Source organism: Python bivittatus, unplaced genomic scaffold, assembly GCF_059951505.1.
Source record: "Python bivittatus isolate LINGU-HERP-01145 unplaced genomic scaffold, Pbiv_v1 ctg000580_np1212, whole genome shotgun sequence".
Taxonomy (NCBI): domain Eukaryota; kingdom Metazoa; phylum Chordata; class Lepidosauria; order Squamata; family Pythonidae; genus Python; species Python bivittatus.
The window spans coordinates 9025439-9047942 of record NW_028277087.1 but is presented as its reverse complement, the minus strand read 5'-3'; the positions used below and the strand labels follow the sequence as shown (position 1 = coordinate 9047942).

Sequence of the window (22504 nt, the reverse complement as noted above, 5' to 3'; positions counted from 1 at the left end):
CATGCGCAATACTGCCCATAAGCCGCGTGCCTAACGCGTCATCTTCCGGAGCCGTCCTGGGGTTTTCTTTGCACCGGCGCAGCAGCCTTGTGAGGCAGCGCCATGGACGACGAAGAAGAGACCTATCGATTATGGAAAATCAGGAAAACGATTATGCAGGTCAGGAGAAGGAGGAAGGGCCCTGGAAGTAGGGAATGGGGTAGGGCGGTTGTGTGGGCTCACACAGATGACAGGGTTTGCCGTTCTGACCTCAACGTCAGAAGGAGAAATGCCGTCTTACCAAATCCGTTCCCTTTATTTTATATTTTTCTTAATTTGCTTCGGTTTTCCAAAATTATATAGAGCATGTTTCAATATTTGTTTTATTTTGATTGTTTTAAAACAGATAATTGTTAACTCTTCTGGTTTATTTGCAATAAAAATATATTGTGCTTTCAGCAAAGGTACAACATTGTTATATTAGCTAAAAAAAGGAAATTATAGTGACTTTGTAATAAAGTTGTAGATTTTGGATGGGGCGAGTCAGAATCTGTTGCAGGAATTGGAGCAGCGAGTGCCACATCAGGTAACAGTAGCACCTAGTCACCGTTGGAAGATCTTGGAAAAGTAAAATCAGATCAAGGACTATTAAATAATCCAAGAGCTGTGGTGTCCTTGGGGTTCTCTGAGCTTGGCTGTTTTCTTGCAAATGTTTCATTACCTGGCTAAGTAACATCTTCAGTGCTAGCTAGAATGGGATGGGGTTTGCTCTCTGTTTATATACTGTGGCATGCCCTGCCAGTGTTGGTGGGGGTTTTGTTTTGTTCCTTTGGTAGGGCATGCCACAGTATATAAACAGAGAGCAAACCCCATCCCATTCTAGCACTGAAGATGTTACTTAGCCAGGTAATGAAACATTTGCAAGAAAAGAACCAAGCTCAGAGAACCCCAAGGACTCCACAGTTCAACCCTGAGCTACACATATTCACCTCTACTGGTATCCTAGATCTGTAGGCTAGATTAGGAAGATGGAAAACAGCCTGGATGAAGATAAAGGCAAACCATTTCCAAATTGTTGCCAAGAAAACTGGTAACAGTTGATGCACCATATACAGTACTTATCAGGAGTCAAACTTGACTCAAGGGTGACTATATATTTATCTTACTTGAGTGAGAGTGTTTGGGCAAAAAGGGAGAGGAAATGTAGAAGAAATAGTGGGAGATCTCAAGGTTGGCATATTTAGATTGCTTGCAAAGTCACTCTACATCTGGAGGTTGCTGTATTGGAGAAAATTGCCTTAGAACATCTTTATATAGATTCTTAAATGAATGATTCACTATTTTGCTTCTATACTTACTTGCATTCTTCAGTACAATATTATATCAGTATTTAAATGCACTTTTTTTTTTGGTACTTAAATCAGCTGTGTCATGATCGAGGCTACTTGGTGACACAGGATGAATTGGATCAGACTCTGGAAGAGTTCAAAGCCCAGTTTGGTGATAAGCCGAGTGAAGGGCGTCCTCGGCGTACTGATCTCACAGTGTTGGTGGCCCATAATGATGATCCTACTGATCAGATGTTTGTCTTTTTCCCAGGTGATTATATTAAACAAAATGGATTTGGTTACCTCCAGGTACCAGTTTGATTGCATCTTCATTCTGCTTTCAACAATATTTTAATTAATTAATTCAATTAATTTTGCTTTCAACAATACTTTAATTAATTCAACAATATTTTTATTCAGCTTTTGTTTCTTTCTTCTTCTTTCCTGTTTTGCAGTTTGGGTTCCTAAGAGCTGGTCTTTTTTTTTAAGATCTAGAATGAATTTTCCCATCTCTCCTCATCAGTTCTTTCAGCTAGCTGACTTTTATCATCTGTGTATCTTAAGGAAATACATCTGTCTTCTATTGTTGTATTGTGTATTTTTAGTTGTAGTATGCCAGTTAATTGAATGGACTGAAGTTGACATCTGTTGTTGCCTGTTATTAAATACTCTGTGGATGCAACAGTGAAAACGGCACATTAATTTTTTTATTCACTGTAATGTCATTTGTTAGCAAAGCAGAAATGAGAATAGTTTGACCAATACACTTGTAGCAAAAAGGATATTTCTAGCAGTGTAGTAAAATTCTTCTGATGATAACAACTGTTTCATGATGGAGCACATTATTCCTGAAGGTATTTCCTCTGAAAAAAAAATTAAAGGCCAGTTAGTAACTAAGCAGAAATTTTATACCATTAACAGGAGATTACACATTATTTAATTCCTTTTTAAAAAAAGTTTACATAATGGATAAAATGTTCACATAATATTTATAAGAATAATACATGAGATTTGATACTGATAACTTTCATGGTCCATAGCCATACTAATTTCTCAACTAAAACAGCTTTTTAAGTACATAAAAGTGCATGGTATTTAATTAGTTTAACTGATCAAATGCTTAACTCTTTTTCTGTTCTTTTGGATTATGTGGTAGGGCAATGACACAACTATCCTGCCACTCACTACTGGAAATTACATTTGGCTAAAATTCCAGCCTCTGAAATTATGTTTGTTTGGAACAATGGGGGCTTCAAGCTTCCTGCTTTACTATTAAACCATTTAATTCATTTATTAAGCGAGATCTTGGATTCTAATCCTGAAGCAGATGTCAGACCTAATGAACAAGGTATTTTATTTAATGGTGATTCTCTACTTAAAAACAAAACAAAAATCTCTTTTCAGAGGAACCAAAAGTTGGGATTAAGACCATCAAGATGTACTGCCAGCGAATGCAAGAGGAAAACATTACCCGGGCCCTTATTGTGGTGCAACAAGGCATGACTCCATCTGCCAAACAGGTACCCAAGTATGGGCAGAAGGGATGTTGATATAATCTCATTGCTGGCTAAGGGATTTTGACCTTTAACTTTCAGGGGGCAGTGATCCTCTATCAGGGGAGGGGTACATCCCAAGGCATTTGCTCTAATGGCGTCATTCAAGTTAGAAAGTTCTCAGAATATTGGTCATAGAAGTCCCAACAATCTTAATTTTAATATTTAAAAATATGCACATTTCTCACCTTTTATGGATGCCAGCATACCTTTGAATAGCCCATCCAAAGTAGCACAGGCTTGAATTCTGTATCCTCCTTTGTGTGAGCTTTAATGAGCTTAAGTATTGAAGTCCCTTTCGTAATCTACAGCCCAGTCTGCTGCATTAATGTCTCTTCTTTTCCTCTCGTTTTTAGTCTCTAGTAGACATGGCCCCCAAGTACATCCTTGAACAATTCCTTCAGCAGGAACTGCTGATCAACATCACTGAACATGAGGTGAGGAAGGAAGAGAGAATATTCTTTTGTGGGACATTGGTTGCCTGTGAGAAGTGCTGTGGGAGGGACAATATAAACTCCATTCTCATTCAGTTCACAAGAGCTCTTTCTGTGGTTGTTTGCCTGGAAGAGTTTTCTGTGCATAGTAGAAATCTAGCTATTTCCATATTGCGTTTTCATTCTTTTCTTTCTTTTTGCCACTACAGCTGGTTCCAGAACATGTTGTAATGACCAAAGAAGAGGTGACAGAATTACTGGCAAGATAGTATCTTTTTTCCTTCATGTTTACTGTTCTGAGTATCTTCCTCAATTTTCTGTTTGTTCTGAGTTGGGTTGCTATTCACTTTCAGATATGAGACAGGGGTTGAATTGCCTAGCATTTTCCTGTGTTAAGGGGAAGCTATTTCCAGGCAAATATATCTAGGATTTTAGCATGAATATGGGGTTGAAATGATAGTCTAGTCCTCTTGAATTTGGGTTTGGACAGGGCCTATGAAACTAGAAGCATAATTGACATGGGAATAAGCCCAATGTATGAGTAAGCATGCATTCTATTGTCTGAAAAGAGCTCCATTGACTTGCATTAGTCTTCATGGCTCAGATCATAAATCTGGGTTAACAAAATGCATTTGCTGTTCACACAACATATTAAGTGCAAATGAATCATATGGCTTAAAGTGAAGTTTTGATTCACTCTTGATGCTAAAACAGGCCCTGGATTATTATGCTTCACAAACCACAAATTACCAAGTTTATTTAGCTTAAACGAGCAGGTTGTGTAAAATCAGCCAAAATATGGTGTGGTCTTGGTAGAGGAGGAAAAAAAAGGTGGTCCTGTTTTTATATGTTTCATGAAGTGTTTCCTTTAATGGCTGTTGTCAGTAAACTGAGGGAGAGTCAGCTTCCAAGAATACAAGCTGGAGATCCTGTAGCTCGCTATTTTGGAATTAAGCGAGGCCAGGTAAGGAGCAGAGAAAAGGAGGCTGGGAATATGTCATTTCCCAAAGAATTTGACAAATGTATGGAGGGTTGTAAGTGGCAATAAATTTTGGTATCTAAATGGAAGCTCAGGAAGCCTAATGCTGAGAGAAAACTTACAGAGAGGGCTGTTTCTGGCTTGTGTATTTCTCAGAGGCATCTACTTGGGTTAAATGGACTTTTAGTACAGTCCACTTGGGCTCTTGTTAGATCATGTTTTTTTTTCTGAGTGATCCTTTAAATCCATAGGCCTCTGCAATGCTTTGGTTTCAACTTCAGAAAGGGGTTTTGAAGCACTTTGGAATGTGAAAGTAGCATGGGTCTATAATTCTTTAAAGCCATACAATTCTGGGAAAAGACGCATCTGCAGATTTTTTAATTTCAGATAAAGCCTATGCTTGCCCTTTTGTGCGCTCTGAAGCACCTTGTTGGAATTGAATCTGAAGCGCTACAGAGCCCTGTAAATCAGATTTTATTTTATGGCTCTAGTAAGATTCAGAGAAATGTGAAGACAGTCAGTGACTAAAAAATGGGATCCCTCTTTAGATAGAGAACCTGCTTCTGACAAACAGAATGTCAGAGCTATTACCAGGAAGGTGACACTGTTCTGGCAAAAGTTATATTGGGCTTAGGTGGACCAAATTGTTTTTGCATTGGTAAACTTGGATAAAGGAAAAAATCACTGCCCATTTACTGTACTCCATTATTTTGTTCTCTTCTCTAGGAATAGCCTGTCTTGACTTTTAACGTGCCAGAGGAAAATATTTCTTCTTTAGATTAAAAATATGCTTTTGAGAAGGATCATAACTCTCCTAAACTTGGTTCCTAAATATTTGGAAAGACACCCCCCCGTCCCTGATGGGAATATGATACTGAGCTTAACTGTCTGTTTGAGATCAGAGTACATACTAGAGAGCGAGAGAAAAGATCTATTGAGAAGAGTAACGGAGCCTGAAAATACATCTCTGGTGTTGAATTAGGGAGCTTGGTGTGTGTCCTTTTAGCCAAGATGGCTTAGGGCTGGTGGGAATTAATTCTAAGGCATCCAGAGGGCACCAGATTGTTTATCCTGGGTCCTGCCAACTCTAGCAATACTTTAAAAGGTAACCTCAATATCTTTTCCCCACCATAGCAGGATTTAGAAATCCTAGAAAAAGAATTGTTTTTATTAAATAAATTGTGGGGGGGGGGAGTTAGAGTGTTTTAATACTGGAAGGTTTACTGCCTCTGGGTATGGAAGACCAGCCTTGCCCAGCCTGGCATATTACAAATGTCCTGGACCTCAACTGCAACAAATGTCAGTCAATATTCAGCTGTATGAAAATTGAATTCCAGGCTACCTGGAGGAGTCAGGTTGGGGAAGGGTGAACTAGTCTGATCTGTGTAATGGATTGCATGAAGAAATCCTGACTTGTTGGCTGTCCATGAGCCATCTTACAGGGATTACTTTGAAAAAATATCTGAATAATTTTCTTTTTCTGATGTCTGTGGTGGCTTCTTCAGGTGGTGAAGATCATTCGGCCCAGTGAAACAGCCGGGCGGTACATCACCTACAGGCTGGTGCAGTAGCCAGAAATTGCTGTATAAGGTACTTCAGAATGCTTCATTATCTCAAAGACTGCTAAAATAGACCCTCCTTCTTCTCCTTCTCCCCTCCTCTTTCATGCTTCCCCCTGCTTTGTCTGATTCGTGTTGACCACAATATGCAACGGTTATAATGGGAGCAGGAGTTGGGTTTTGAAGTGCTATGTGTCTTTGTTATTCATGCTGAGAAGACAGCACAACTAGTCTATGGTCCCTGCTGCCCTAACTGACCTTCTCCGTCTTCTTGCTCCTGCTGCTGATCAAGCATGCCCAGCCTGGCCTTCTTTCCAAGGCCGCGCCTGCCCCTTGTCCAAATCGCACGTGGCCTTGTCTAAATTGCATGCAGCCTTCTCGTGAGGCTTTGGAAGGCAGGCACATGAAAGAAGGCCCCAGTTGCACTGGTGTGAGAGAAGGACCCAGCTAGAAGGGGTCCTTTTCGAGGCAGGCACATGAAAAAAGGCCCTGGCTGTGCCAGTGCAAAGAAGGACCTGGCTAGAAGGGGCCTTCTTTTGCACTGGCGTAGCTAGGGCCTTCTTTTGTGCTCCTGCCTTGAAAAGGACCCCTTCTAGCTGGGCACTCTTTGCATGGGGCTTTCTTCCCAAGGTCATGCACGGGGGTCTCCTCACGAGACCAGTGGAAGATGGCCTCACATGGCCAGCAGCTGCCTTGTGAAGGGCCAGGTGGGCACGCCTCATCAGCTGTGGAAGCAAGAAGATGGTGAAAGTCAGCTGGGGTGGCAGAGCGCAGGGCAGCAGGGGCCTTGGAATGCAGGGTGGCAAGGGCGACTGGGACTGGGCTGCAGTTTTGTGTCATGGTGCTGGGGCAGCTGGGGTTTCCTGGGATGGCTGTGGTTTCGTGCTGCGCTGCTGGGCGGGGCTGAGGTGGCTGAGGCTTCGTGCTGCACTGCGGCTCAGAGGCTTCTTGCAGGCCCAGAGCCACAGCTTGCCAAGAAGCCCGAGCTGCGTAAGCTGCTTGCCATTCCACAAGGCAGGGTGCAGGGTGGCCAAAAGGGCAGAGATGTGGGGGGAGATAGATGGGCGAAGGGGAATTGAAGAGGAGGCAGTCCCTTACCTTACCAAAGCTCGGGGCTGGGAGGGACCAAGCCCGGAATGGTGGGTCCTTGGCTAATGACCAGTGGAATTTGGTTAACGATGGCAATAGGGAGTGCTAGGATTGCCTTCGTTAAGCGATGTGGTTGTGTGACGTCGTGCTTTATGACCGCATCACTTAGCGACAGAAATTCTGGTCCCAATTACCATTGTAATTTGAGGATTATCTATAACAGAATGTTACGTATGTTTGTATGGATCAGATTTCTCCAACCTGCTGACTCTAGATATCTGGACTATAACTCCATCATCCAGCAGCCACTCCAGTCATGAATGGGAATTTTAGTCCAGTTAACCTGGAGGACACCAGCTTGATGAATGCTGGTGTAGAAAGAACAAGCACATCTGTGATGTCTCAATTGGGATTGTAATTAATCAGCTACTTGCAACATGTGTAAAGAATTCAAATTAGGCACTAATGCTGCTTTTTTTATCCTGTAGCTTGGCTGAAGCTCTTTTTACCTTACACTGGAGACTGCTGATCTGCCTGCTTAACAGTCATGAGCATAAGGAAATACAAATTGAAGAGATGCTTCTTAAATGTGTCTGTTTGAGGCTTTGAACTTCAAGCTTCTAGTCCTTTTCATCAAACTGGACATGAAGGAGAAAGGAGTCAGCAGAAGCACAGCAAATGCCACATTGATTTTCCAAACTGGACTCCATCTTGCTTATATAGGCTGGATGTATTTGTTGATACCACATTTCTGGAATTCAGATTAGTTTGGGGTGGTTAAGTATTTAAGGCAGCAGCAGTTTATTTCCCGGGTCTGGATGGAGGATACTTTAGAAAGCTTCAAATGGCAGGACTTCCTTTTTCCTTCTATAGTCTAAGAGCGAGGAGGGGCAGGAGAGCATTTTTTGGTCTGGAAGACAGAGGAACTCCATTGGATGTGGCCTTTTGTGGGGGGAGAGTGGAGGTTCTAAGGATTAAACCGGGGGAATGGGCTGCAAATCTGAGTGGCTCATGGGGATGCAAAACAAGGTGTTGGGGGTCATCTGTAATCAGGGACTGCTCACTTTTGTCTTGGAGAATAGACTTGTAGAAACTCTGGAAAGATCTCTGGATTCTTCAGAAGGTCCCTATTACCTTCCATGTTCTTCTAACTATTGCTGAGTTATTGCTTAAGACGGAGCTTGCTCAGTGGTCCAGACTTCTGGTTTTAATAAACATTAGAGATGTGTTTTATTTCTCTTGTTCTTGAAGCTTTAAGATGAATTGGGCATCTCTGCCCATTCATATTTGCTGGGGTGTTCCTCTCAGTTAATCCAGTGTGATCCTTCTGTCTGTGATTGATGGGAACTGGAGTTCAGCAACATCAAATGTTACAACATCTAGAGGGCTGCAGCTTGCCTCTCCGTGAGAGTGGATCCCCTCTAGGACTTCTTTTCTCTGACAGAAGCGGGAAGGGATGGACTAGGTATGGGACCTGGAGTGACCTCTGTTTAAATCAGGTGGTATTGAAAAGGATATCCATCACCTTCTGAAAAGTATTTAAAAAGAAAGATTTGGCTCTCGAATAAAATATGGAAAATTCTTCAGTGCAATTTTATGGGTGGGAGCAGATATGCTATACAGTTAGGCAGCTGTATTGGTAAAGGGTCTAAAGCAGCAGCGCTTTAATTGAAAAATGAGATCGTTGTGGTAAGCAACTCACTGAAAGCCTCACCTGGAGCGTGGAAGTTGGTTGCAGAACAGCTAAATTAATTAGGTATATGAATATTTCTGATAAGATAATTATTAGAAAAGAGGTTAAGTATAAATTACTGGTACAGGTAGTCCTTATTTAGTGATTGGCTCATTTAGTGACCGTTTATAGTTACAGTGGTCATGAAAAAGTAACTTTACGACCAATCCTCACATTTACAACCTTTGCAGGTCTGCAAAGTGAAGGAAAGCTGAAGTAAGATCATAAGCACAGTCATGGTTTCACTTAGCAACCATTTCATTTAATGACCAAGTTGCCAGTCCCAATTGTGGATGCTAAATGAGGACTACCTGTATTGTCCTAATCCACAGTACAACTGTCTTTGGAATGATGTGACCAGGTACAGTAAGTCCATCTGAAAAGACACTATTGTGGACCCCAAACAAGGGCACTTGGCTTCTTGAATTATCCCACTAGACAAGCATGTTTCCTTTATATCAACATCTGCAGCTTCTTGGATGTTGCTGAGTGATGTCTCCCACTGGTCTCAGGAAGAGGTGAGATGCTGGGAGCTGCTCTCAAGCAATGTGTGATCCCAAAAGAAGAGAATGTGTGTAGCTTAGGGTTGAACTGTGAAGTCAGACAATGTCTGATCCATTTCCCTGTCTCTTGATCTGGTTCAGAGGACATGCTAAGCCAGGGCATAGTTAGGCATAGGGTGATGGGTGAATCTAGACCATAGGTTTAACTGTACTTACAAACTCCCTTAACTGGATTGTGTCTGTGATTTATAGTAGGCTTACTTGCCTTTTTTTTTTTTTGTCTGCGCTCAGTCATTGCTGACCCTGCAGTGACTGCTTGGACGAGTCCTTGCAGTTTTCAAGGCAACTGTTCTTCGGAAGTGGTTTGCCAGAGCCTCCTTCCTAGGGCAGAGCCCAGCTGGCGAGCGCAGGAGGCAGGGTTTCCGTTGCTTCGCGCCCTTTTCGGGCGCGCACGGTTTTTCGCGCTTACCGGCAACTGCTCCCAACTCCTTTTTTGCAAGGCGCCGCCAGCATTTTTCCTCCCACCGGAGTGAGAGTACCCATTTATCTACTCACGTAAGTTTTCGAACTGTTGGGTTGACAGGAACTGGGGAGGAAACAGGAGCTCACCCTGTTTAACGCGAAGGCTGGACTCGAACCACTGAAGCGACCATTTCTGGCCGGCAACTTTCAGCGTCATTAAGCCGCTGCGCCACCGTGTCCCCTTACTTGCCTTAGTGCTAGTTTACATATCATCTGAATTTGGGTTAAAGGGATGGGTGGCTTTTAATCTGGGCTAAACCTCCGAATATAGAGAGGGGAGGAAGGAGTGGCCTTGAAACAGGGTTGCGGCAGTCATGGATGCTCCATTCCTCTTCCTCTGTGAACATAAAGAAGGAAAATAATCAGGTGAGGCTGTTTTCTTCCTCTTTGAGTACTGGCTCTAATCCTGATCAGGCTGTTGGATTTCTAATTCTTTTTAATGAGAAGTATCAAAAAAAATCCAGGAAGTGTTGGCTGACCCAAAGATCCAAAAATATGTGGTTAGTCAAATGTGACCGACTGTGGTTTGCTTGCGTTTGCTGGTCTGGTCTGGTCTGGTCTCTTAATCACTGGTCTCTTAAGGGATAGCTTAGGCTATCACTTAAATATGTTGTAGAGTGATTCCGGATCCTTGTCAAACTATAATATTGTTTGGTTGGTTTTGATGTTACATTGTGTGAATTCAGCCATCAACCATGGTTAAATAGAACATGGTTCAGCACAATGCATGAGCCCAATCTGTCTGTCTGGAAGTAGAGCAATTGAAAGGATTAGAACAATGTTTTTCAAAGTTGGCAACCTTAAGATGTGTGGAGTTCAACTCCCAGAATTCCCCAGCCAGCATGCTGGCTGGGGAATTCTGAGAGTTGAACTCCACACATGAAGTTTTGAACTCCACACATCTTAAGGTTACCAACTTTGAAAAACACTGGATTATAAGGAAAGATCCCACACGTGCCTGGAGTAGCTCCTGTTACAGAAACTTTGAAATTTTATGCAAAGAATTAACCAGGAGACACTAAACACAGTTATTGGGTGGAAATATCACTTTCCCAAATATATTTGCCTTTCTTTTTTTGATACAAGTCTTACAAAACCAAAACTCTGTACAGCAGTTTAAAAGGAAACCATTAAAATAGGCTTACTCATACACACCTATGTATAAATACAAGCAGTGGTTGAAAACTTGCACTACAACTTTATTCACTCACTTTCCCCATCCACACCTCAAGAAAATACCAAGAGAGTCACTTGGCTGTGTACTACCGTTCCCGCCTTCTCCAGAAGGCAAGATTTCTTGCAGCGGTTTCCTTTTTCACAGATAAATACGTATGCCTTCGCTTAGCTGAACGCTATAACCCTGTTACGTACAAACAGACTCTTAGCGGTGACTTAGCAGTTCTGCTAGGCCTTTATTGTGAAATGTCCTCAAATTGTCCACAGCGGTTCTAAAAGCTGTTTAGGTGGCTGAAGCATATCTACCGCACAAATACCTTGCCTTTCTGCTAGATCTCGGTGGCTTCTCAGGAACTGAACACTGGCAGACTAAACAGCATGGTGGATTTCTCCAGGAGATCCCACTTGAGAGTACAGGTTGTCCTTGCTTAGCGACCACAATTAGGACCAGCAACTCTGTTGCTAAGCGCCACGATTGCTAAGTGAAACATCACATGACTGCAAGACTTACAACCTCACTTCCGCTGTGGTGGTTAAGCAAATCAGCGCAGTTGTTAAGCGAAACATCAGGTGACCGTGACTTCCGATTTTACTGCCGCCTTCTGCACTGACTCTGCTTTTGGCAAGCCAGTTGCAAAGCACACAAATGGTGATCACGTGACTGGGGGATGCTGCAGCAGTCATAAATGCCCGCTGGTTGCAAAGTGCCTGAATGTCGATCACGCGACCACAGGGACACCTGCGCAGGTTGTAAGTGTGAGGAATGGTCATAAAGTTACTTTTTTCAGCGCCATTGTAACTGAACATCGCTAAATGAGGCAGTCAGTAAGCATGGTCTACCTGTATAACCCTCATAACATACAGCCCAGACGTTCACCTGGCTATACTGGCACTTTCTTTCATACAGCTGTGCAATAAGCATATTGCCCTCTCCCCCTCCCCCCCTTTTCCTGATAGGATTGCTCCACATCAGCAACCCAAACCTGGTCCTAAGACCTCAGTAGGATTTGCACATGTGGATTGCAGCCTTCAAGTAATCTGTCATCCAGCAAAGCTCATAACTGAGCATTTTTTCTGTACCCTGATTTTTAAAATAGCATCCTGAAGTGGTTTTACTTAAAAACAAATATAATCTGCTAATGTTTAAACAAACACATCTGAAGACGTAGGATCAAAATGGGTGTATTGTTTCCTGAAAGGGATGGAACCTCAGGAATGGGAGGGAGTGCAAAGTGACTGTATCTGTGGCTGTTCTTTTAAAATAGCATTCCTCAACCTGGTGCCCCTTGTTCAGTAGGACTACACATGAAGAAAGATGGGAGCTGAGATCCAAAATTTCAGAAGGGCATTAGGTTAGAGAAAGGTGTTTTAAGAAAGTTTTGATGTTGCAGAGGTCTTTCCAGTGTCTGTGGGCCTTAATGTCTCTCCTCACATAGCCTCCTCCCTGCCTCTTCCCACAGAGTCCCCAGATGTCATTTTGGTATTACAAAGAATTTAAAAGCAGGCTGTTAAAAAAATAAGGAGCCCGGAAAGCCAGAAGGACTTCAAAGGATGACTCTGTGAAAGCAGTTGAGGGCCATCTCTTCAATGTCAGTCTCTACACTTAAAGGACTCACGGCTTCCCTCAACTGATCACGGCATAATTTTCTCTGTTACGCCAGGAAGCTGAAAACACATTCTTAGTTGAACAGCGAGTGTGAGAAAAGCAAGTTGTTGGACTGGTTGGTGTTGAGGTCTGCCAGAGGACTTTCAACCTGCCTGTTGCTGTTCTCCTCATCTCCACTCCTGAAGACAGCATCTCCTTCTGCCTCCCAGCAACCTTCTGCTGGGCTTAGGTGATGTTGGGGTGAAGCATCCTCAGGATCTGACTGTTCCACGCTGTGTCTCTGCCTCAGGACCGCTTCCTCGGTGGCTTCCTCACCAGATGGACTCTCCTCTTCACCACTGGTCTCACTGCCTCCTGGACCTGAGCTGGCCCGTGGGACTCCTTCAATGGCTGCATCTGTGACATCTTCTGGATCAGAATCCGAATCGATAAAGGGAGTGTCGGGTTCTAGGAAGAAAAGAAAATGAACCCCATTGAGCCAAGGGTGGGCTGTCCAAGGGCTGCTTGTGGCACAAATTTAGAGCATTCATGAATTGTGATGCCAAAATTTGGCACCAAGAGCATCCATTTTTAGCCCTGCAATTTCTGCCTCTTCACTCAGACTAGTACAAAACAAGTCTTGTAAGAACATCACCCTTACAAGAATAGCATTGATTGTTCTATGTCAAACTTTAAAATGTGAGATTTCATCTCACCTCTGTATGAATCTTCATGAAGAGCGGCTTCTGTCTGCTCAGAGGTTGCCTCAAGGTACTGGACTTCACTGTGGGGTTGTGTTCCTTCATCCTCCTGGACACATGGAATTCAAGGCATTAGTGAGATTAGCTCTGTAAGGTAGGAAGACATTGATCAAAAGATCATCAATGGCAATCACGGCCTCTCCATCAGGTTCCACTCACCTGGTTCCTGACCAACTCCTCATCTTCCCTGGCCGTTTCATCTGAGCCTTCTGGAAATACGTCATTGGATTCAAAGATAGCAGCATAGAAATCTATGAGTGCCTCAACAATGCATGCCTGATGGGGGTAATCAACCAGGGAAGAGAGGGAGACGGTAGCCTGGGTGGGCCGGGGGCGCATTAAGGTGGGGCCAAAGACGATTCCCAGGTTGCCAGAAGACATTTTATTGTCATCTTCAAGTTCTATAATCCTAGAAAAGAATTGGACAAAGAGATGTATGCAGGACTTAACTGTGAGGTCCTCTGCCTGATTTTAGACATCAAGGCTTTTAAATTTTATGCAGACAGCTGCTTTATATCATGCAGAATGAAGTTCAAACCAGCCTTGGGCATGAGAAAGAGTTGAAATGCAAACAAATTTAGCAGTGCAAACACAGTGGAGAAGGTTGAGCTAACTAATATTTATCCAACAGAGTGAACATCTTAGTGGCTGGATTCATAAATTGAGCAACCATGGTTTACTTAACTATGGTTTGTTAAGTAAGGCATAGTAGCTGAATTCAACATCATGCTAAACCTGAAATTCTGGGATTCCCAGTAAATCACCATTATATCCTAGACACCACTCTTGACAGCGGTGCAAGTTCCACATCCCACTTCAGGAGAATCTGCAGGGGATGAAAAAAGTCTCTGTGGCAGCCAGGACGTGGCACATGTGAGGGTTGCCATCTTGCCATTTTTGACTCAGGACCCTCCCTGCTCACATGCCCCTGCCTTAGTTTGCAGCATGCTGGATGGAAAATAAATCAGATTCTATTATAGTTCTTCTTTACAAGGACTATATAGCCATGTAAAGAATACACATAGCCCAAATGCATGCTTACAAAATACAAACACCAGGGTGGAAACCCCAACTCCACCAAAACTGGCAGGGCAAGCTACTGTATATAAACAGGCAGAAAACCCACACTTCCTCGCACTGATGATGTTATCTAGCTGGGTAATGAAATGTCTGCAGGAAAACAACCAGGCTCAGAGAGTGCCAAGGACTCCCCAGTTCAACCCTGAGCTACAGATAGCTTCTATGCAAAATACACACGACTAGGAGGAAAGGGACAGAAAACCATTGTTTTGCTTGGACACACGTCACCTGGTAAAAAGTGGCTACCGGGCATTTCAATGAGGAAAACCATTCTGTGAAAATGCCCATGATAGGCTCACCAAATTCCAAAGGTGCTGACTGACCGCCCAAGTTGGAATTTCTGTTATTAATCCTGGGTCACCCACCTGCCTAGCTTGGTTCCCGCAATATCCTAAGCCAAAACTAAACCAATCATGAGATGCTCAGCGCAATCGTCGCTAGGTCAGCTAAGCAGAAGAGAAGCCAAAGGCCACTTTGCTTCTCTTTTTTCCATCTCTCAGAGTCGAGGTCCACCTAGAGATTGACCAAGTCCTCACTACAGGAGAGAGGAGACGCAGCCTCCTGTTCCAGGTACAAGGGAACAGCAGCTGCCTGCAATTCGTTCCCTGACCACATTTGGACCACAAGGTGCCAGGTGAAGCAACTGACCTCTTCAGGTGCTGCATGATACACTTCAGGGTGGCAAAGTTCTTGGGTGGAAGATCTTTTAGCAGCTCTTTCAGCTTCGTTACCACGACTTTCTCCATCTCGCTGCTTCGGTCCACCGGCTCACCAGTGCTTCTCCCTGCCCTGCTGTCAGACCTACCCTGCAAGGTCTCCTTGGCCAACCCCATAAGGCTGTTGTACATCCGGAAGGGCATGATTGGTTCTGGGAGCTGAAAGGAGTAAGAATCACAGGAAAGTAGTATCTAGTAATCAAGTGGCATGCGGGCCTACTTACAAACCAATACCCAAGAACGTGGATCCTTATCCTACTGGATCAAACCACTTCATCCTTCCCAGGTGTATTTAGGAAGCCCATAGGCTGAATTTGAAAGCTTGATGCTGCTCTGAATTTGGGAGATCCACCCAAGCTAATGCCCATAGATCTGCTCTGCAAATTATCTCACCCTCTTTTAAAGGGTGCCATGGTGGCAACTTATGGCAGTGAATTTCATAGGTTTACTCATAGATTTGGAAAGAAAAATCAGGAGGAGTTGGGTAGCACCTTTTCCAACTAAAACATTTTATTAAAAGGTATCAGCTTCCATGAGCAGCAGCCGAGTTCATCAAATGTATTGAGTGGTCTAGGACCTTGGTGACTTGAAGATGGGTAGACTTCAACTCCCAGAATTCCCTGGGAATTCTGCGAGTTGAAGTCTACCCATCTTCAAGTCGCCAAGGTTGAGAAATCCTGAGCTAGACTGATGCAGGATTTAACTTGGGTGAGGGAAAAGTGGAGAAGAAATATATTTATATATTGGAGCCTGTCACCCAATCTCTGTGAATCCATTTCATTGGATTAATCTCAGTGAACGGAAAGGAAGGCAGAAATAATTCCATCCGTATTTTCCACACCATTAATAACTGCATTTCTACGTTAGCAGGATGCTTGCTTCCTCCTGCTCCTCGGCCCCTGGTGCTAAAAAGCCACCAGGCTTTCGACGGTAAGGAAGACGCTCCACCTTCTGGCCCAAAGATCACGGGCACCCTGGGCTGCCTCACCTGACGAAGGTAGAGCTTCAGCACGTTGCTGATATCGTGTGGTGAGGCCTGAGACAACTCGACCAGCTCTTTCCCATTCTCAAAGGACTGACAGAGCTTCTCCACGCGGGACTTCACCCCATTGACGCGATAGATGCCCTACGGAAGAGAGAAAGGAGCATCGATTGGCGAAAGAGGGCTACCATCTTGACTTTTTTGACACTAGACCCTTCCCCCAGATGTCCTTCTTTCAGGGGTGCCTGCAAGGTATGGTTAAAAAAAAGACAGCAATCCCAACAGCGTGAATGAAGCCCTGCCTGCTTTTTATGGGCGTCCCACGTGCATAAAAAACAGGCAGAGCTTCAATCGCACCACGGCTGTCGCCTTGGAAAAAAGACTACAACCGTGCCCTGCTTTTATAACAGAAGCGTGCAACCATTTTACGAGCCTATGGGTTGCAGGCCAAAAGTGGATAAGGGCAGAGCAAAAAATAACTTTGCCTCCCTTTCTGTTTAATTAAATGGCCCATAGAATTACTTCCCGCGGGTTCTTCCCTTCTATCACATGAAAGATCCCAGTTCAAGCACAACTTGATTTTATTCCCTTTGGCACATCTTCAAGCTGCCAAGGCTGAGCAACACTGAGGCAGAATAATGTTCTCCCCTATATCTGATTTCTTTTATGCAGAGCAGATGTTCCACCACTTACTTTGGTTTTCATGGCCCGCCTTTCGATCTCACTGATGCACTTCTGGACGATGAAGGGGACGCCGTCGGAGCTGGTGTGGGAAGCCTGTGCAAAGTCCCGCCCAAAGAGCTGCAGCTTGCCTTGAAGTTTCTTGTGGCCGCACTGAATGGCCAGAGTCTCCAGGCATTTCTTGTGACAGGCTAAGTAACACTGGCAAAGAGGGGGCAGAGAGCGTGGAGGTGAAACAGCCATGCTGCGAGGGAGATGGTGCAGTTCCAGAAGGCGCCACTGGAGGGCAACATGTCATCAAGAAGCCCTTTGTAAGGTCGCTTTCCAGCAGTGTTCTCAACCTTGTCAACTTTGAGATGCGTGGACTTCAACTCCCAGAATTCCCCAGCCAGCTGCTGGGGAATTCTGGGAATTGAAGTCCACACATTTCAAAGTTGACAAGGTTGACAAATGTTGTTCCAGCAGCTTTTCTGGTGACTTCATGGGGCTCATCCTCATGCTCCACTAACTAGGGCATGAAGATGCCTTGGTAACTACATTCTCGTGTATACAGCCTCATGACAGTGCCCTAATTTCATTTCAAGCCAGCCACACAGGCAGCTGAAATCCATCCTTCGTTATTCCAGAGGTCATGCCTTCCCTCTTCTCCCTACACAAAACTCGCTGGATGAACACTCCACAGCACTTCATTGAGAGGGTCACTGAGGATACGATCGAGGGTTGGGATCTGCCAAGCTGCCATTAGCTACTCTGAACTGTTGAAAGCTGTCCACCTCCTTCTCCCTCTGCTTGCTGACCCCAGCTGTTTATGGCCATTTGGGCTTGGGCTGATGGAGAGTCAGGGCACCTGGTTCTGTGGAGGGGCCTGACCTGTATTTTCCAGTGGGTCGCTCAGGTGTCCCTTGGCTCCTGATAAACACCAGTTTGCCACTCTTGAAAGAATGGTAGACCTGTCTTTAAAAAATAGGACAAGTGCTCTCGCCAATAGTCTTTTCTTTTGGGGGGGGGGGTTCTATGTGGGTGTCTTTGATCCCCCCCACTTCATCTTCAGACTGGCTGGGGAAGGCTGCAGACAACATTGGTTGCTACAAATCTCAAGAGTCTCCCTCTCTCCTTTCATCCAGGACTTGGCAAAAAGTCCATGGTGAACTTTGACCAGAGAAGTGATGAAACTGATCAGTCCGCTGTTGCTTTGAAGAGGATTTTTTTCTTTTTGGATGCCAATTAAGTCCAGTTCCACAGGCAAATCACTTTCAAAGCTGTTTGAATCACAGAACGCTGACTTTTTCTTTAAAACATATAACTCCCCCAAAGCTCTCCTCCTGACTCCAGGGTATTACTCTGAAATCTAGACTAGAATCATGCAAAGTGCCTTTAAGTGCTGCAATACTGGAATTGGGCAGTGCCTCTGTTTTAAGTTTTCGATTTGGAATCAAGCAAATTTTCACTGATGGGTGGGAAAAGGGTCTCTCTCTCTCTCTCTCTCTTTCTCTCTCTCTTTCTCTCTCACACACACACACACACTCACACAAGAATGAGACAGAAACCAACACTATGGCTGAGACTGAAAATTCACCTTTTTCTGTCCAATGCAGTTTTCTTCTAAATCTGTCCCATTTTGTACCAAGGAGCTTCCTTTTCAAGGTGTCATTTTTATTACTGATTTACCTCTCCCAAACAGCTGATAGGCAAGGGGGGGGGCATTCCTCACTGCAGTGGGAGAACTCTTCATTCCACCTTGCAACCCCCCTCCCCATCAGGAGTTTTTTGTGGGCTCCTTCTAAACGTGGGCATAGCGCTGTTCCAGAAGAGCATTACAGAAGAACATTTTTTGCAGAATAGCGTTGTTCTGGGAGAGCACGATTTCCAGAATAATGCTATTCTGGAATCACACCAAACCCGTACCAAGCATGCGCAGAGCAAGAGTGATTTTTGATTGCAGTCAAAGCTCACCTCGTCCACAGCCCTGTCCCACTTTAGAAAAAGCAATTCTGGATGCTTTTCCCATTATCCTGTGATGCCTGGGGGGAAGGGAAACTACAAAACCAAGACCACCAACTAACAAATACATTATTTAAGCAAAAATAAATAAATACTTCCTTAACTTGTCCCACTTTCAGACTATAAGGACAGCCCCTATCTCCTGCCTCTTTATACTACGATTTTTTATTTTTATTTTTTGCCAGCTCAAGGACTGAAGGAATGTGTGGTAACACAGCTGTGGGAAAGAACCCATAGATGCATCTAGGCAGTTTTCAGTTTTTGTGGTTTGACACTTCTTTCATCTGGGATATTTTCCAACTTCCCAGTCTAACCTATAAAACAGGGTCTCCTGGTGGTCTCCTCTCCAGATCTGACCCTGCTTAATTTTTCAGGATGAGCCAAGGCCAGTCAGAGCTGCCACTTATTAGAACTACAACAAAAGTTGCCAGGCTAGTTGGTCACCCAACTCAGGGTAGTTTACTTCAGCCTCTTTCATGCTGGAGGGTCAATCAATCAATCAGTCAGTTTATTACAGTCATAGACCAGTACAACTAAAAATGCACATAACATGTCTACTTAAAAATCTTAGATATAATAATATCAAGTAAAATCTATATCATAGTTATAATTTGGCCGCCTAAATGTCATTTATACATGAAGTCAAACGGCCTATCCTATAGTGTAATTATTACTCCTTAAATTATGATATCCTACAATTATTGATTGTTAGCTAAAATAAGGTGATGATAAAATGATAATATCTAAAATTGAAATGTGTTGGTGATATTTCTGTCTGTTTTTTCATGGTCACCTACTTAGTCCACCCCTACCAAAATCGATTCACTCAGCAAGGCCCCCTGACTCTCGAAGTGGTATTTTCAGGTCTCTTTGGGAACTGTTAATGCAAATTAAAATACTAGTTGGCTATAATCCATTACTGCAAAACTGTTCAGCAGCTTCCTATCTGATGTTGACGGATCTTTATTGCCGCCGCGCAGAACCTGGCTACCTGCGCTGTAACGTAAGGCCGGTCATCCATGAGAAGCATTTGAAGATAATCTGATTCTTGACAGCCAGGCTGCTTGCTGATCAGGGGTGCGAGCAATTTACTCCGTGGGACTTGGTAAAAGATACAGCGCAGGAGAACGTGGCTCATGTCTTCTACTTCCTTGGCATCACAAGGGCAAAGTCTTGCAGCTAATGGAATTTTTTTGTATCTGCCGTCCAGCACCGCTGAAGGAAGAACATGGCAACGAGCTAAAGAGAATGCTTTCCGCTGACTGGGGAGCTATGCTGGAGGGTCCCCAGTACAGTATACTGGGAATTCAGTTCCCACAAGCTCTTTGTAAGCGGCTTATAGGAACTGAAATCCAACATAATGTTGAAGGTACTGACCTTAGGAAAATTTGGCTTCTTAGTTCCAGGCAGAAAAAAGTCCTCCACGTTTCCCTTTTAAACTCAAGATCAACCAGCCCTGATGTTTTCCTCTGCTCTCTGTACCGCCTCCCCTCAGCCCAAGCACCCACCCTACCTCTTCACATTCAGCTCCCTGGAAGTAGACATAGCTGTTGCATTCCCGACACTTGGAGGGGGTCCGCAGCTTCCTCAGCCGATGGGTCTGTGCAGCTTTGGACAAGCTGAAATGCCGGAAAGGGCCGGTGGGTGTAGAGATTCCTGGAGTCATTTCATTAATGCCTGGAAGCCAGAAGGAAAAAGAAGTAAAAGCTTACGCAGAGGCTGAAACACCCCCACAATACACTGTGACATCTAGATTTTAATTCCAAAGAGAATCTGAATGGAGCGTGCTCCCCCTTCCTTTGGATGAAGCATATTCCTCCTTATCTTTTTTTATTGCACGGGAGTATTTTTCTGCTCCTGCTTAGCACCAGGTTAGCTAGCAAATTTCCTATCATCCTTGGCTCGATGCAGGTGGTTAGGGGTATGTTTTCAGTTTCTTTCCAGCTCAGTTCCTAATGTGCCCAACCATAAAACACCATAAAAAGGAGTCGTGATGCGTCAAGCCGTCAAGGCGTGTGTGCTGTTCCATGGTGTCTCACTGATGCTTAACAGCGCCGTTATGGATAGACAAAGCGCCACCCAAAAGAATCCTGATCACACTTAAAATCATGTCTTAAAATTCTTGACCGTGAGAGCGACTGGGCCGCAGAGCAGCCTGACTCCTGCAGTGGTGGGGGATCCATTTCTGGCGTTTTTCAAGCAAAGGTCTGAGGATTCCTGCCCTGGGCCTCTGAGGTTCCTTCCCACCCTGATTCTATGCATATGGTAACACTGCATCAAGGTTGCTTTTTATTCTGTTTTGTTTCTTTTTATCTGATTATACACACTTATGGAAATCTGGAGGGGGATTAGGCCAAATGAATTAAAAGTTACAGCTATGTACAATGCACAGCGTTCCAGTACACAACGTAGAACTAAAAAAACAAAGCAAAGGTGTGTTTTAGGCATGTCTTCTGACCTGCTGGGAAAAAAAAATAAGGACCTGCTCCTTACTATCCTTTACAGGGAACCTCCAGCCTCTGGCTGTGGATCTTGTCCCCATTTTAAAGGTTTGCCCCTTAGTCCCCCCTCTACAGGGAGGATTTATACCACTGGTATGTATTGTTCCATTAGTACATACTCTGTTCAAAGGAAGGTGAATTTTCATCAGGGTCATCTCTAGGCGACAGCGATCCATTTGAAGGCATCTGCTGGAACTTCTGAGGAAAGTCACCTAGCCAAGAGAGAGCCTTGGTCTTAGAAGTTATCAAACTAGATCCCAGAGAGCAGAAAAAGGAAATCATAAAGACATCAAAGACAGGCCTATCTAGGGATCAACATGTGGCACATGGAAAAAAAACGGGAGGAGCTCTGATCACACCATTGTGACTGCCTTTGTGGCTTTTTTGACTGCATCCCGCAAGAATTTCCCCCAAAGGTTCACGCTCCAGCTTTTGAGATTTGTCAGAAGGAAAACTCCATAGTTTGGGGGCATCTTAGGAGCCTTGGTCGGCCCAGAGAGTGGAATACGTAGAATCTGGCTGAGCTTCCAGATCTTGTCACAACCATGAAGGTTATTGGTGATTACAGGTCAAATGTTCTCTTTGAGTGTAGCCCACCTTACAGCGGTCAACTCAAAATGCAGAATAAGTCTTCTTGAGTGACTAAAGGGTAGAAACAAGTTGTTTTTCTAAAGCTCCCTGAATTTAACTACTCTTTTCATAGGTGGTAAAGTGCAAGAGGGTGCATTTATCAATTATAAACTGAATGAATGAATGAATGAATGAATGAATGAATGAATGAATGAATGAATATATTGACGCAGGTAGGCAGGGGGATCTTGATAGTTTCTTTTCAGCTCGGTTCCTAATGTGCCCTTCTGGATTCTGCATTTGCACAATCCGCAGGTCCGAACATGGAAGGATACCTGAGCTCGTGCCAGAGGATTCCAGACTGTCCTTGCTCTCTGTGATGGCTGTCGGCCATGACTTGTGTGCCTGGTGACCTCGCCCACCTAAGGAGCCAAGGACAAGACAGATTTCATTCCTGCGTGCGTAGAATCAGACCAGGTGTCGAGCCTCTGCATTGCCGACCAGTCCTTTGCGGCAGAAGAGCCTTCCCCATTCAGGCACTTTCCAAATACAGCTGGGCCTTGATTAGTGCGGATAATGAATCCCATGAAGGGGTTGTGTTATTCAGATTTGCACTATTCAAAATCATAATTAGATGTAAAGTATGGTAATTGGTTCCAGCTCAGCAGGAATCCTGTTCAATTACATCCAATTTTTGCTCTAATGTAATAACAAGCCTCTTCTTTTTTGCGCTCATAGTGTTTTTGTTTGAAGGAATCTCCTTCTCTCCACTT

General features: G+C 44.0%; 2 protein-coding genes across 4 annotated transcripts in view; one reads left to right on the top strand and one right to left on the bottom strand.

Moving 5' to 3' along the window:
- Positions 1-8154, top strand: POLR2E (RNA polymerase II, I and III subunit E). 2 transcript variants are annotated; one of them, XM_007436635.4, is made up of 8 exons: positions 1-159; positions 1404-1578; positions 2712-2827; positions 3217-3297; positions 3504-3562; positions 4180-4258; positions 5779-5863; positions 7410-8154. In XM_007436635.4, exons 1-7 carry the CDS (start codon positions 103-105, stop codon positions 5842-5844), a joined length of 633 nt encoding a protein of 210 aa, XP_007436697.1. In that variant the 5' UTR covers positions 1-102; the 3' UTR covers positions 5845-5863; positions 7410-8154. The 2 variants fall into 2 exon arrangements, with proteins under 2 accessions (XP_007436697.1, XP_088005660.1); XM_088149534.1 differs by lacking the exon at positions 1404-1578 and having other exon boundaries at positions 10-159.
- A 2478-nt stretch (positions 8155-10632) lies between these two features.
- The window catches only part of ARHGAP45 (Rho GTPase activating protein 45), a 48637-nt gene continuing 36765 nt past the window's right edge, over positions 10633-22504 (bottom strand). Inside the window, exons 15-23 of one of the 2 annotated variants that reach the window (XM_025172182.2) lie at positions 22067-22153; positions 21281-21373; positions 20174-20337; positions 16672-16860; positions 15985-16122; positions 14929-15155; positions 13360-13609; positions 13156-13249; positions 10633-12907 (exon numbers count right to left, since the gene is read on the bottom strand). In XM_025172182.2, the coding sequence (XP_025027950.1) occupies positions 12534-12907; positions 13156-13249; positions 13360-13609; positions 14929-15155; positions 15985-16122; positions 16672-16860; positions 20174-20337; positions 21281-21373; positions 22067-22153 (1616 nt within the window). In that variant the 3' untranslated portion in view covers positions 10633-12533. The remainder of the gene's footprint in view (positions 12908-13155; positions 13250-13359; positions 13610-14928; positions 15156-15984; positions 16123-16671; positions 16861-20173; positions 20338-21280; positions 21374-22066; positions 22154-22504) is intronic. The other variant, XM_007436634.4, reaches the window with a different exon arrangement.